Source organism: Pseudorca crassidens, chromosome 13 (genome assembly GCF_039906515.1).
Source record: "Pseudorca crassidens isolate mPseCra1 chromosome 13, mPseCra1.hap1, whole genome shotgun sequence".
NCBI classification, from domain to species: domain Eukaryota; kingdom Metazoa; phylum Chordata; class Mammalia; order Artiodactyla; family Delphinidae; genus Pseudorca; species Pseudorca crassidens.
In genome coordinates, this window is record NC_090308.1 from 75,916,717 (window position 1) to 75,933,138 (window position 16,422).

General features: G+C 37.2%; 1 protein-coding gene across 1 annotated transcript in view; it reads right to left on the minus strand.

The window, feature by feature from the left end:
- MEI4 (meiotic double-stranded break formation protein 4) overlaps window positions 1-3,811 on the minus strand; it is a 202,866-nt gene extending 199,055 nt beyond the window's left edge. Inside the window, exon 1 of the mRNA XM_067702735.1 lies at window positions 3,574-3,811. Within this exon, the coding sequence (XP_067558836.1) occupies window positions 3,574-3,809 (236 nt within the window). The 5' untranslated portion in view covers window positions 3,810-3,811. The remainder of the gene's footprint in view (window positions 1-3,573) is intronic.
- Between the last annotated feature and the right edge of the window lie 12,611 nt (window positions 3,812-16,422).

Sequence of the window (16,422 nt, forward strand, 5' to 3'; positions counted from 1 at the left end):
CTCTTTAGCTTCCACTGCCCAACCACAGAATAATACTGGCAAAACAAGTCTAAGTCTTTCATAGATTAACCCACTAGGCATGGGCACATGTCTGTCAAAACAAAATTGGAGTGTTTTAGTAAAGAAGAAGGAAGCTGGCTATTGAGTAGACAGCTAACCTGTCTGTCACACATCACCCAGAAGACTTTAAGAAGTGTGACACCGGATATCTGGGCTTCTTCCATCCATCCTCCCTCCCTCCCTCCTTCCCTCCCTTCCTTCCTCTAATAAGAAGCATTTAGGTAAAATTTAAATGTGGCATAATTCCAAGAGCAAGTTCTATTTATCCCTTCTCTATAGAGTCTAGCCCCCTAATAAATACAATAAAGAATATTTCCCTTTAAGAAATTACAGAAAAATAAATCAGAATAAAGAAATAGCTGAGTTCCTGAAATGCTGTATAAACCATATCATACATCCTTATTTGTTTACTCTGCCATTTCAGCTCTGCTCTATCTAATTCTGGGTTGTTCGGTTGCTTCAATGGATAGCTAATGCTGTAGATTAAGTTCCCCAGCCTCTCAATCTGTCAGGAAGGATTCCAGTCACCATTTTTTGAGGGCCTGTGGTCTCTGAACACTGGAGAACATGCAAGTGTAAAGAAACACATAATATAAATACACAAAATATAAATACGCCTATAAAATAGTTTGATTTTCAGCGATGGAGTTTTCTTAGAGCAAGGCGTGTCAGTCTTTCAAGTCATACATCTTTAAAAACCAACTGTGTTCCTCCTTTATTTTCCTATCAATCTAATAGCCCCCCTTTCTTAGGTTTTTTTCCTTTCCCCTTTAATACTGACTCTATTTATCTGAATCTATCCATTTATTCCTCATTTTTCAAGTCTAAGCTAACAGATGGAGAGTCAGACTACTTCCAAACATCTGCACTGAAACGCTTTACCTGCAACTCTCGCTGCGAGTAAAAGAGATTTTAATTACATGATATTTGAAAATTCCTCTCACAGGCACTGCAATTGAAAGATTTCAGTGTAAAAACAAGTCATCCTGGAGGCTCTCACCGTTAGGTCCACTCACGTCCCAAACAAATCACACACCCCACACCGTATTGGTGTTGTAAAGAGATTCTTGACGGTAAACAACAGCTCTGATACCATGGATGCTTACGATATTCACAGTTCGATATTACTGGGAATTTTTACATGTGTACCATTATATCAGTCATATGACTGCACAAAAAAAGTTAAAAATAATTATGTTTGCCATTCACAGATATTCTCAGAGGCCATTGCCTAGAAAGACGAGAGAGACTAAAATGTGGCTGTAAATCATGTAACACTGTTTCTGCTCACAGTGACGAGATTTAGTAACACCATGGGTATCGGGTTAGCAGGGTTTGCCTGAACCTAGAAAGTACCCTACTATCACCCATGGCAGGCACCAGTCCACTACACCTGCACATCCTAGTATGACAGTCACAGTCTTTCCAACAGCTCCTTTCCCTCTGCCCAGCCTGCAGTGTTGGAACCTGCAGCCTCCCTGTCAAAGCTGCACCCTCCCTGTAGCCTCATCCACAGTGGTAACTTCACTATCACTTAAACACCAAGAAATCCTTACTGACAGTCTATATTTCCAGTCTGCTCATCCCCTTTGATATTTAGGACCATACTTCTACCTTCCTTCTAGGTAATGCCTATATACTCAGGGGTATGTTCAGAACACTCTCAGACAGACCTGGACTCAACCTGTTATCCTATAAGCTTTGTTCTGTGTTCACTCTCTGGAGTCAAAGCATCGCAATCAATTTAATGAACAAGAACTAGAAACCTCAATTATCCTACACGCCTCCAGCTCCCTTAAAACCCCCTCTTAACTCATTCACAAACTTCTGAAGTTTCTACTCTGAAACTGTGCTTTTTGGTTCTCCCTATCACAGATCTAGTTCAACGCATCACTCTTCCTGTGGGCTTGGTAAACCCTTTTAGAAGCTGCCTCCTTGCCTCCAACCACTGCCACAGCCAAAGCATCCTCTATGCTCCACTTCATTTGACAAATATGGATTGAGCACCTTCTGTGAGGCAGGCTTTGGGGTGGGTCTTGAGGAGAGAGTGGTGAGCAAATCAAAGACCCTCTCCTCAGCAAACCCAGACTCAAGTCAAAGAGATCAAGCAGCAACCAAGTAAGCAAACAGGTACATAACCCATAGGGGGGTGTTTGGGTAAAAAATAACTGTGAGTGGTGCTATACCTGTAGTGATCACTGAGCAGGGGTCACTCAGAATAAGAACTCTGGGAAGGGAAGAGGCAGCCACACATCAGAGAGACGAGCACAGCAAAGCTCGAGGCGAGAAGAGCCTGCACAGGCTGGAAGGAAGCCCAGGGACACTGGAGCTGTGTGCAGAGCGGGAGGGTATATGCGTGCAGGGGAGCAGAAGTGAAATCACCGTGGCATCAGGAGCCACAGCCACGAGGGGGGATCTAGTGCGAGGCACAACGCGAAGTCAGGGAAAGGTTTTAGGCAAAGGAGTAACACGATCTGATCTACATTTTCAAATAATCGGCAGAATTACGTTTCATAATCACAATGTGAGGGTCAGTCCTCTGAGTCAAAAAGGTGAACGGCTCCTGACGAAGGAGGTGCCCATGTGCTCTGGTTTGTCCTAGAGGGTCCTGGTCTTCCCTGCTGTCCTCGTGTCATTATTACAGTCCCCCTTTCACGCTCTCTCACGGGTTCTATGGAGATCACACGTTGTTTGGCCAACTCACTGATAAGGAACATTCCTCAGGCTGACATCCAAAGCCCTTCTGAGCCTGGTCCCCACTCACCTCTCTGCCTCTCCCTGTCAGATCTCTACCATACGGTGTTCTGGGCTCTGGGATGTCCCGCTGGCCATGGTGAATGGGGCATATATTCTCCCTGCTGCCCAGCTCACGCTCCTGCCTCTTGCTGCAAGCTCTGACCGCCTCACTATTATGGACAGACCCACGAGGGCCAAACCTGAGAAGCCTTTCCGGAAACCAGGCAGAATGAATGGCTTCCTGCTCTGCTCTGCACTTTGTCACTGACTCTATGATAATGTTCATCACAACTGGGCTAATTATCTATATATAGGTCTTTTTTCCCTGCTGGAATGGTAGGTACTTCACGGTAAGGGCAGCACCTCTCTCTCTGTGTTTTTGGGTCCTCACCACCCACTGCATGCCTGGTCCAGAGCTGGTACTTGATACAGAGCTGCTGGATGAATTATGTAATATAAAAGCAACATAAAATACAGAGTAAAATAATATGGATGAGTAAGATTTTTAAATTAATTTCTCCAGTAAACTTACAGTATTATTACTGCCTTTGCATCTAGACAATTTATTCTCCAACTTCATCCCCATGTGTAATGCAGCCCCATTGATTAGAAAGTGACAATAGGTTCTTCATGAATGATTAGAAGTAAAAAATCTTTATAGGGTAAGAAGAAGAAGTCTAATTTTAGGAAACTAAACAACGGTGTCTTGGTAACAAATTTCTAAATAACTGTGAAGCTGAAATAAAACAGACTGATACATCCCCAGGATTCATCCACTCACCACTCTCAAATGATCCTGAACAAATCCTGCTCAGAAGTTGTTTTTGACGTAATTGTAGAACTTCAGCTTCCAAGGCTTTGACTTTTGCTCTCCACTTTGATTCCTGACCAGACACCGTCCTTGCGAGATGCTCTGTGTATTCTCTGCTGCTTTTGTCTGCTGGTTTTGAGTGGATAATTGCCAAGGCCAGAGCCAGCTTTGAAGTTCTCAAATACCATGCTTGACCATCCATCCTGGCTTTTGTCCCTATCATGTAATAAGAAAAAAAAGTTACAGAAATTCTTTGCAGTACATTTCATTTGCTCAAAATTGATTTTGCAGAATAACACTAATAAGTTTACAACTTGAAACCAAGTAGCAGAAAAATTTCTCAGGAACTGAAGACAGTTTGAAAAAAACACGCAGAAGAGAAATGCAAACACATGCACATTAAGTGTATTAAGATTCAAAACAGTAGGTGAGGATACTCTGACAATTTCTTGGAATTTAAAAAAACACAAATTAATTCATTTAGTGGTTTCTAACCAGAGACACACATTGAAATCTCTGAGGGAGCTTTTTTTTTTTTTAACATCTTTATTGGGGTATAATTGCTTTACAATGGTGTGTTAGTTTCTGCTTTATAACAAAGTGAATCAGTTATACATATACATATGTTCCCATATCTCTTCCCTCTTGCGTCTCTCTCCCTTCTGAGGGAGCTTTTTAATATATATACCTGGTCTCATCCCTCCAAAATTCTGACTCGGCAAATCTGGGGTAGGACTGAGGCTTTTATATCTTACCAAGAGTTCACTGTGTAATCAGAATCACTAAATTATATCCTTCGTTTAAATGTAAGCCCTTCTACTTCTCTAATCCACTCTAAGTCTTGAAGTCAGTGCCCCCCAATCCTGAATTCCCTAGTGAACATTTACCCACTATTCCTACTTCTCACCAAGCCCCTCTAATCTATATTTAGAACAATCTTTCAAATATTTGCATCATTTTCGCTATGACTCTGCTCTGACTCCACACCTCCAAAGCTTTCCAATTGCCACCGTGAGGATACTTTTCCAAACCAACACTGTACCACAGTCTGACAATTATGAGGACAACGTGACACTACGTTCATTGGTTTAATACAAATGAAGTATAAGGCCCTGTGGACCTCCACCATGCTTTACTGAATTTAGGGGCTTTGCACATAAAACATGCTACATAAACATTTTTAATGAATGGTTAAAAAGTACAATAGTGCAGAAAATTCAGGACTTTTAGTTGCCACATCTACATACTAACATAATTTCAAATTCCACACTCCCACCTTCATTTCCTTCAGTTTCTCAAGGCTATTCTCCACCATGGTTGGATCAGTCATACAAATAGATGTACACAGCCCAAGGTCATTCCCATTCACTTCTCTGCTCATGAATTTTCCGCAATTATGACGCCCTGACAGTCTTACAGCTGCCAAGGCCCTGTGTGCACCTTTCAAAGAACAGCTTGAAAGCCTGCATATCCAATCTTACCAGATGTATTCCCACCCTCTACAATGAGTACCTATCCGATATCCTATAAATTTTCACTGGAAATATACAATCTAATAGGTAGCATAATGCTGTTTTATTATAATCAGAGATGAACACAAGAATGCGTGTACAATATGTTCATTACAGGATTATAATATTTAAAACTGGGACCAACAACCAGTTCAGTAAATAATCATATACCATACAAATGATAATTACATATCCATTAAATACTGAATTTTCAGAGATATCTTTATTAGCATGGGAAAGTGTTAATGATGGGCTGAGGGGGAAGACAGTGAGTTCATGAAATTATATGTAAAACACAATCATGTACAAAAATTAAGTAGGACTTCCCTCTACTGGAGAATTATTACTGATTTTTTCTCATATTTCTCTAAATTTTCCTGACTTTCTGCATTGAATATATATCTACTATAATCAGAAAAAATTTTATAAAAAATGGATTTCTAAAAGCAAAATACAGCTGCCATTTTCCCAACTTTCGCAGCTGGAGAATACACCAAGGACTAGATACTGTTAAGATGGACAAACTAATAAGAGTTACAGCTCCACTTATTTTAGCTGTCACAGCACCCCTTTCACTTGGCTGGCTCATCCTCCATCTGTTGTGTCGGCACGGGAAGCAGGAGAACCCACCTCTCAGCACTCCACAAAGGCACACTGTGCAGAAAGCGCACAGGGACGGATGTCTCTCCCTAAGGAAGGTTAACACGTATATACAACAGTACTGAGAGAAGATAACAACGGTAATAGTAATTAATAATAAGTGACCTACTTAAAGTGTTTCTGTTAGAAAAGAATCTGACATTCAATTATGAATGGTGGGAATCTTGGGTAAAAAAAAAAAAGAAAACAGTTTATTAGCATAAGAGGACAAACTTCTCTGATAATGAAACACAGCAAACTCCCTGTCATTTTGCGGAAATATTTAATTAATTGATTCAAGCAAGCTGATTAATTAAATGTTCTGATTTTTAAGTCATCATATGTGATTTGTTAATAGTCTTAAAACCATGCTGAGTATCAGTGAACGGAAAAAAAGATCGAATTATAAAGTCCTTCTGGATCAAAAATATCCCAGGGTCACTTTTCTGAACATTAATCAGAAAGAAATGTATCATAAATAAGCAGAATACGACTGCTAATAGACATCTCTGGTACAGACTCTATGGTATAAATCACACTCAAAACACACACAGAACCACAACCTACACCCAAACAGAGCAAGCTTTTAAACTCCTTCCTCATGTTTGTTTGGGTTTTTTTTTGTACGTGTGTATTATAAATATATGCCTTCTTTATTTTAGGATAGCATTCCTATCCTCAAAGTACCATTTGCAAGGTGAAGATAATTCTATTTCCCCTAAAATTTCATGGAGAAAAAGATGAGCTTCCTAGATATATCCTCTGTTTAACTGAGAAAAAAAAATCAGTAGTAACTTTCAGAAAGACTTTTGTAAATTCAATTTATGCTCAAATAATTATACTAAATAATTAAAATGAACATTTAATGTTCTTCAATAAGGTATTTAGTGTCTTTGAATTCTTAATAGCGTAAAATATAAAATTTTAACAGTCTTTTTAGAATAGTGCATTTGATTAAATGGGCTTTCTTTTTCTTGCATTTGGGAACAGTCCTCACCATAACAAAGTCCCCCACTGGGCTACTGAAAAATCTAGTCATTTTCCCTCTGTCCTCTACTCTCCTTCAGGCATGCGTGCAGAAACAGCTACTCAGCAAACAGTATTTTAGCAATTTTTATCTACCCTATTTCTGCTACCCTCATTTTCCCCTACTGAACTTAAATTTGTTATCAACTAACCAATTCTCTGTACTGTCAAAACTGTTTTAAATTATAATCCTGAATTCTGAAGTTAGTTCATCTCCAAGATCATTGACGAAAATTCTATGAAGAGCCCCAGATCACTCATATATAAGAGGAATGGAAGTTTAAATTAGATAACCATTCAGGAAAATATTTTCCTAATATGTACCAAACACCTTCAAAACATTTATCCCCCTTTGGCCCAGCAATACAAGTCGTAAGATTTTATCTTAAAGAAATGACCAGAACTACAACAAAACTTTATGCAGATAGATGGTCTTACAGGATTACTTATAACTACCGAACAAAAAACCAAAAACAAAACAAAACAAAATAAAACCTGTCACCAGCTTCAACATCTAACAATCGAAATGTATTAATTAAATTGTCACATATATACAACTTAATTGAAAATGTTTTTGAAAACATTTAAAAGTATGGGAAAATATTTCCCACATGATGTTAACTACAGATGCTAATGTTAACTACTAAATGCAAAACCACAATGAGATAACACCTCACACCTGTCAGAGCATCTATCATGAAAAAGAACACAACAAAAGTTGGCAGGGATGTGGAAAAAAGGGAATCTTTGTACACTGTTGGTGGAACTGTAAATTGGTGCAGCCACTATGGAACAGTATGGAGGTTTCTCGAAAAACTAAAAATAGAACTATCGTTATGACCCAGCAATTCCACTCCTGGGTATATATCTAAAAACAAAAACAATAGTTCAAAAAGATACATGCACCCCAACGTTTATAGCAGCATTGTTTACAATAGCCAAGATATATGGAAAGCGACCTACGTGTCCATCAACAGATGAATGGTTAATGAAGATGTGGTACATATATATACAATGGAATACTACTCAGCCATAAAAAAGAATGAAAATTTGCCATTTGCAGCAACATGGATGGACTTGGAGGGTATTATGCTAAGTGAAGTTAAGTCAGACAGAGAAAGGCAAATACTGCATGACATCACTCATATGTAATCTAAAAAAATACAACAAACTAGTAAATATAACAAAAAAGAAGCAGATTCACAGATATAGAGAACAAACTACTGGTTACCAGTTGGGGGGAGGGGCAGTATAAGGGTAGGAGAGTGGGAGGTACAAACTATTGGGTGTAAGATCAGCTCAAGGATGTATTGTACAACACGGGGAATAGAGCCAATATTTTGTAGTAACTGTAAATGGAATGTAATGTTTAAAAACTGTATAAAAATAAATAAATTTTTAAGAAGTTAAAAAAAAAACAGTAAATACAAAAAAATCAGAAAAAAAATGAAATAACCACACATTAAACATGCTCAGAAATGTTTAACTGTCCAAGTGTTTTCAGAACTGAGGAAACACAGCCAACGGAATAAGAATTCTGCCTCCTAGGTTTCCTAGTCTCCCTTCCTGATCAGCCTTCAACAAGTTCTACTAATGAAACCAAGTCCCCCTAAAGCGGAGTTCCCTTACCAAGTTTATTACTAATCTCTCTATCCAAATCTTTATTCCCTTTCTTGTCCCCTCTGACCTCCGTCCTGTGCTAACTGAACACTAATCAACCAGAGTCAGATGACTAAGATTGCTGCTGCCAATAACAGCGTTAATGTCCTAAAATTGCTCTAACAGTTATCATCATTAACGTACAAACTCAGGTTGTTTCTCCTAACAGGCCCCTAAGCCGTGGACCACCTGGCCAGAGAATAATAAACCAGAGTCATCCTGACCCCTGAAACTATGATTAAGGACTAAGAAATATCACAGCAATGTCACAAAACAATGATTAATCCCTGCACCTTTGTTCTTTGCCTTTAAAACATCCCTAACTCAAAGACCAAGCTAAAGTGGATCTGAGGCTTGTCTCCCATTCCCTTGCCTGGTGCCCTGCAATAAATGCTGTGCTTTCCTTCACAACCTGGGGTCAGTAGATTGGCTTTGCTGCACATCGGGTGAGTGGACCCAACTTCGGTTCGATAACACTTACCCTGTGGACTTCAGATCTTTCCATGTCCATAGGAGATGCATGTCCTTTCGTTAGATGTGTTTTGTGTTCCTTCTAATTCAAAATACACAGTGGATTTTGGAGGTAGTGGGGGCAGAAAAACTTTCCAGTGTGACTAAGCAGCAAGCTACTAGCCACTGTATCCCCAGTGCCGTGATAGCTGACTGGCTCATAGCAGGCATTCTACTGCGTACTCGAAGGACTGAATGAGTGAGTGACTATATCGGTGCGGGTCAGGCAGTCACAGAGGGCTGCTTGGTCAGCTCTTATCCCCGGCGCTCAGCTAGTCTTTGTTAATTACATACTAGAGAGAATGGCACTGCAGGGAGAATGGATTAGGAGGGGAATTTAATTAGTTAACCTGAAGGTCACATCTGTCTCTCTTCACTTTACAAAGCATCCTTTCTTGACTACCTCCAATGAGTCTACTCCCTCTAAACTTATGCCTTTCTAGAGTATACCCTTAAACTTTCACCAATATAACTCCTGAGTAAAGAAAATACAAGACAAAATCTAGTTCATACACAGGTTTAGGTCAGAGGGTAAGCTATAAGGAAGAAAACCAGATTTTATCGCATGTAAACCCTATGATAAATACTTGCTTCCCAGTAAAGCAAGAAACTGAAGAACATTGGCTGAACATTCCCTAAATGACTGAGCTGACTACGATAAGACAAGCCTGGATGCTGGAGGAGATCCCGAGGACCATAACGCCATATTCATTTATCAAATACCAGTCTGGGGACAGCTGAGCTATGGCAATGCCAGACGGTAAGACATTACAAGCCTTTTTCGATAGGTTCAGTAAAGTTTGGACAAGGCCTAACATGCACTTTTTAGATCAGATCCAGCTGACAAGTTCTCTAATTACTGTTATAGTTTCAGCACATACTGTACTGTGAATTGTTCTGCAGATTAACATCATGTGAAATTTTACATAAAAGAATCAGGAGTTCCTCAAGATTTCCAATCCCTCCACTTTAATTATTAAGGGGGTCTTTAAAGCTTTCTCAGCAAAGAGTCTGTGCATAACAAGACGCTTAGAAAGATAAAAGGATACTTGCTTTTTTTCTTTCTGTTTCATTCCCATCATTAACAGGCTAACTACCTGTAATCTTCCTTTTGTTGAAAGAATTAATTAAACATAGATTTAAATTGTCTACAGAGTCTCTTAACATGGTTTTCTTTTCATGCAACCCCCCAACTCTCACCTTTGGATTCCTCAATGCCTCTTTTTTGTCATAGAAAAGATTTTCTCTGGATTCTGGCAAGAAATACTGCAGAATTTCACACAGGAAAAGTGCACCACACACATTTCATAAGTCAGCAAAAAGTACACTGATTCAGAAACGCAGAGTCATGTATATTCAGCACAATCAGTAATCATCTTCCACTATGCAAATCCACAGAAGGAATGGGGATCTGATACGTACTATTAACACGTATTTAGAAAATAAATTGGAAGAATTATAGGTATTTCCTAGTTCCTAGCTACTTCACACATTAATAAAGACATAATGCTTATCACAAAAACAATCATATTGTTCTATTAAAAAGTCTGATAATCTACATAACTCAAATTCACAAACTGCACAAATTTGGAATCTGTTAGTCAGAAAATGAGGAAGACTGCAGAATGAAGCCAGAAACCAAAGAAACCACCAGAAGAGGCAACTGAGAGAGGATCAGTCAATCCCAGGAGAGACAGAGGAGCAGCTGAGACCACTGAGCCAGGGCCTGAGCGTCAAGGAAAACAGAAGACTAAAGAGGGAAGATGGTGAGCATAGAGTACCCTGCAAAAGGTAAAAGGCCCTATCCAAAGAAGTCCCCTTTTGTAAATGACACATTAGGAAATAAGATGTGTTTTCACCACACCATCTTAGACTTCACTTGTGCACTTGAAATGTGAACTCAAGGAAGCACAAGCAGCAGCACAGAAACATTTTCTTTAAGGCTCATCTTAACTCTGAAGAAGTGCCCTAATTCCCATCTATCTCACCAAGTTAAGTCTCACCAAGGAGATCAACACAAATTTCACAGAGCAACTGGCAACGCTTCATGGCCTCTCACAGGGCCTCATTTCACAAGTAAGTCTTTATTAAGTAGAAAGTTCTTTTACTTTCTACTTAGATTTGCATTTAAAATATTGACAGATTAGCGTTCTACTTTTTTACTTGCCTTAGAATGGCCCACAAAAAAGGGAGACCATTTCACAGATATTGAGCACTTTGATGCTAGACATCCTCTAGCACTTGATGTTCTTTGCCCTTTTGTCCATTTAAACTCAGCCCCTCAACTTGCTGCAGACAACAAAAACAGAGGCAGTGTAGCCCTCACTGTAGGGAAGCCATCACTCAGGACTGGTCCTCATGCTTTCCTCTACAGTGTGCATCTCTACCTGCTTCTGCCCAGACTCTCAACCTAGTCCTACTGTTCCTGCAAAATCAGACAGTGACAAATATCTATATCAATATAATGCTCTTCTCTACCAAGGACCTGTCAATTCACAGGATCCATACTACTTCCCCTCTTCCCCTCTGAGTACAACTGTAACCCTCAACCAACTAAGGAATACCAGAAGGAGCAGCAGGCCACTCCAAAAGATTGGCATGCAACCCTCTACAAGACAGAATAGAGGGAATAGAACAAGACAAACAGAATAAGGCACATGTCTCTGGGTACCAGGTGAGGGAATGGGGCAGGAATTGGTTCCCGGCTTTCCTCCCATCATTGTAACCAACACCTACCTCTACCCATGTAACAGGGCCCTTTCAAGGTCAAAGGCATCAGCAATCCTGTGGCCTAACACCTGCTGTCTAATTTTCCCAGGCAACTATACCACACTTTCCAAACTCCCTATTTCTTCTACCGTCAGAACTTGCCTTCCTCCTTAAAGTTTAGACCTGGCCAACCTGAGATTACCAACCCAAACAATGTCATGATAGCTAAGAACTGGCCTCATGATGACACCATAGCCAGGTCTGAACCTTGATGCCCGTGGAAAATATAGGCAGAACAGCAGCTGCATAGGCATCTTGTTTTTTTTCTTTTAGTAACATCACTTGTATTAAGAATTTCTAGAACCTCTTTTATTACGCTATGCTATGGCCATGAAAGAGGCCTTTTATTGAAAATAATATCAATCTACTTCATCTTCTAAATGGTATACTCCAACAAAAACTAGACTTGGCTGGATCAGGAGTTCAATGTTACTCCAGGGTAATCAAGTCAAGTCATTTCTTTAAAGCCATAGGAATTTGCCAAAGTAACTCAGGCTGTAAAAGAAATTCAGATCTTTAACTCATCATGGTTTCTGAATCTATTTGTCCTTTCAATTACTATAAGAAAATTGTAAGATTTGGGTTTTACTCCCTTACTAATTTTTCTGAAATAAAGAAAATAAAGGAGGATCATTAATTTACACATATATTTGGCAATTTATCTCAAAGTAAAACTTCTACCTGGATGCTCTACCTAAGTTATTTGATTTGTGTCCGAAGGGCTAAACTGAAAATACGTAGGTTAAAGCAATTAACTATTTTCAAACAAATACGGGCTGAAAGTAACTGAAAATGCAAACAGTAAACATAAGAAATCTGCAACAGGTATGTTAATGTCAGACAAAAGAAACTTCATGACAAGAAAATATTACCTGAGATGTAGAGGAACATTTCATAATAATTTAAAAAGGTCAATTAATCATGAAGATTAACAATCCTAAATCTGTATGCACATAAAAGCAATAACAGAACTTCCAAATATATGATGCAAAAATTCAAAGTACTTAAGGAAGAGAGGACAAATCCACAATCATATGCGAAGATTTTAACACATTTCTTTCAGTAATTGGTAGAATAACTAGACCTTGAATAAACTGATGATTATATAAGATTTGAAAAACACTACCAACCATCTAGAACTCACTGGTATTTATAGAACATTACGACTTATAAATGCAGACGTATGCATATTCTTTGCAAGTTAACATGGGACGTTCAACAATACAAATCATATGCTGAGACAAAATAATTCTCCTTAAATTTCAAGACAGAAATCTTACACAATATGTTCTCTAACCATAAGAAAAACAATTAGAAATTTTCTAGAAAATCTCTCAACTATTTGGAAAATAAACAATACATTTCTAAATAAAACAGGGGACAAAGAAAAACTTGAAAATGTAATTAGAGTACTTTGAAAGCATATTTCAAACTGAATAATAATGAAAACACAGCATATCAAAATTTGAAGGAGGAAGCTAAAAGAGCCTGTAAAGGAAATTTTATTTTAAATAAATACTTATCTTTATAACAGAAAAGTTTAAATTCAATGACCTACATTTCCACCTTAGAAAATTAGAAAAAGAATAGCAAATTAAAACCAGAGGAAATAGAAGGAAGGATGTCATAAAGATATAATCAGAATGCAGTTGAATAGAAAATAAACAATTTTTAAAAGGCAAAAGCTATTTTTTTAGATTAATAAAATTGATAAATATGTAGAAGGAATTATCAAGAAAAAAGAGAAATAACACCAATCATATCATGATCAGGAGAAATAGAAGTGATTTCACTATATACCCCTTCAACCATTAAAAAAGCAAAATTATGAACAATTTATTTTAATAAATTTGAGAAGTTATGATGAAATAAATACAACTCTTGAAAAAAAAATATACTGACCAACACTGATAAAAGAAGACAAAGAACTCTGGAGAGCCCTATACCTATTAAAGAAATTCAATGTTTATTAAAAACCTCACCCACACTCATACAAAAATTCCATTCCCATATGGTTTCACTACTAGATTCTAGTTAACAATGAAAGAATAAATTGTACTAAGTTTATCTCTTTCAAAAACTATGGGAATTCCCTGGAGGTCCAGTGGTTAGGACTCTGCACTTCCACTGCAGGGAACACGGGTTCAATCCCAGGTCAGGTAACTAAGATCCCACAAACCGTGTAGTGTGGCCAAAACACACACACACACACACACAAAAAAAAAAAAAAAAAAAAAAAAAAAAAAACTAATGGAAGTAGGGTAGAACAAACCTCACAAACTCTTTCTGTGAAAAACAGAAGAAAGAGAAAACACCACACATTGTTTTATAATTTGATATGTATACTGGTATAACCCTGATACTAATAATACAAAAATATTACAGGGGGAAAAAATAAACACTACAAACCAATATATGTAACGAACAAAGATTCAAAAATCCTTTACACAATACTAGCAAATCAAACAGCAATTTATAAAAAGAGTAATCATCATCACCAAGGAGAGTTTTTCCAAGAATATAAGATTACTTTAACATTCAAAAATCAATCACTGTAATTCAACATATTAACAAAATAAGTTATTTTAAAAGCAACTTACGATCATCTTAATAGTTTCATAAGTAACTTTTAAAAAATGCAAACTGATTCGTGATAGAAAAAAACTTCTTCATAAACAAACAAAAACAAACAAACAAAAGAATAGAACGTTCAGAACTTACTCACTGTGATAAAGTTCTACAAAAGTGCACAGGAAATATTATACTTAATGATGAAACATTGAATGCCTTACCACTAAGACTGGAAATACAACAAGGATACCCACTCTTCTCAACTCTATTAAATACTTTACTGGATACAACAGGGAGGAGAATACAGAAAAAAGTAAGAAGATATATAGATTGGAAATAAAGAGGTAAAATTCTACTTATTAATATAGAGCATGAATGTCTACAGAAAACCCTCAGGAAGCTGAGAACAAACAATTATTAGAATTTATGAATGAATTTAGCTAGGTCTAAGGACACAAGGTCAATATGCAAAAATCCATTTAAGTCAGAATAATAATGATGATGATGATGAATAAATTTAACAGCAGATGTGAAAGACTTCTACCTTGAAATCTATAAAACGTCCAGTAAAATTGAAGACGTTAATAAATCAAGAGAAGTACAATGTTCATTGACTAGAAGACTTAACATTACTAAGATCTTAATTCTCCTCAAATTGACCCATATAAACCATCCTAAATCAAAATTCTAATCAACTACATTGTAGAACTTGATAAGTTAATTCTAAATTTTGTACTGAAAATTTTAAAAAAAACTAGAATAGCCAAAATAATCTTGAAAAAGAACAAAGCCGGACAAATCAAACGGCTTAACTGCAACACAATATACAAAGCAATCAAGACAATGTGGTATTAGAATAATGATAGACAAATATATTGATGGAGCAAAATAGCAAGTTTAGAACTAGATCCACATTTTTAGAGTCAATTCATTTTTGACAATGGCAATTGGGAAAGTAAAGTCTTTTCAACACACAGTGCTAGAACAATTAGTCAAATATATGGAAAAAAGGAACACTGCCATCTATTCAGATCTTACACAAAAATCACATCTAATTAAATCACAGGCCTAAACATAAAAACTAAAATGAGAAGAAAACAGAATGAATTAAGGAATGAGAAAGATTATTGATAAAAGTCATAAAAAAACTGATCATTGAAGAAACACTGATAAATTAGACATCATCAAAATTAAGTCTGCTACTCATCAAAAGGCATCATTAAGAAAAGAAAAAGCAAAACCACAAACTAGGAGGAAATATTCACTATATATTTACCTGACAAAATACTTGGATACAACTCTATAAAGAACTGCTAAAAATCCTTAAGGAAAAAGACAAGCAACCCAACTAAAAAATGGCCCAAAGACATAAACATATATCATAAAAGAAGCTAGAAAAACAGTCAATAGTCAACAGTCAACCACATGAAAAGGTATTCAAAGTTATAAGTTATTAGAGAAACACAAATTAAAATCACAGCGAGATACCACTTCACATCCATAAGAGCTAAAATTAAGAAGTGTATGAAGTAATTGAGGCTCTCATACATGGCTGGTGGAAATGTAAAATGGCTTCACCATTTTTGGAAAAGGTTTCACAGTTTCTAAGAAAACTGAACATATAATCTCCCTATAGCCCAGGAAATCCACTCATTTATTTACCCAAGAGGTAATATAAATATATGTCAAAAAGACTTGTACAAGAATGTTCATAGCAACTTTAATCGTAATAGCCAAAAACTGGAAATGGCCCAGGTGTCATCAGTAACAGGATGGAATAAAACAAATTCTGGCATATCCATACAATGAAATACTACTCAGCAATAAAAAGTAATGAACTACAGATACACTCAATATCACGAATGAATGTTAAAACATTATACTGTGTGAATAATGAAAACATACATAGAAGTATACCTATTCTAAGTTTCCATTTAAATGAAGTTCTAGAACACTCTTATCAATGGTGGAAAAAATAACAATAATGTTTTCTCTATGAGACGGGGAAAGGGATTAACTGGGAAGAATAATGAAGGGATTTTCCAGGGTGACAGTAATATTCTATATCTCACGGGGCTGATATGCACGGGTGTGTTAATTTATCAGAGCCACCAATGGTACACTTAACCT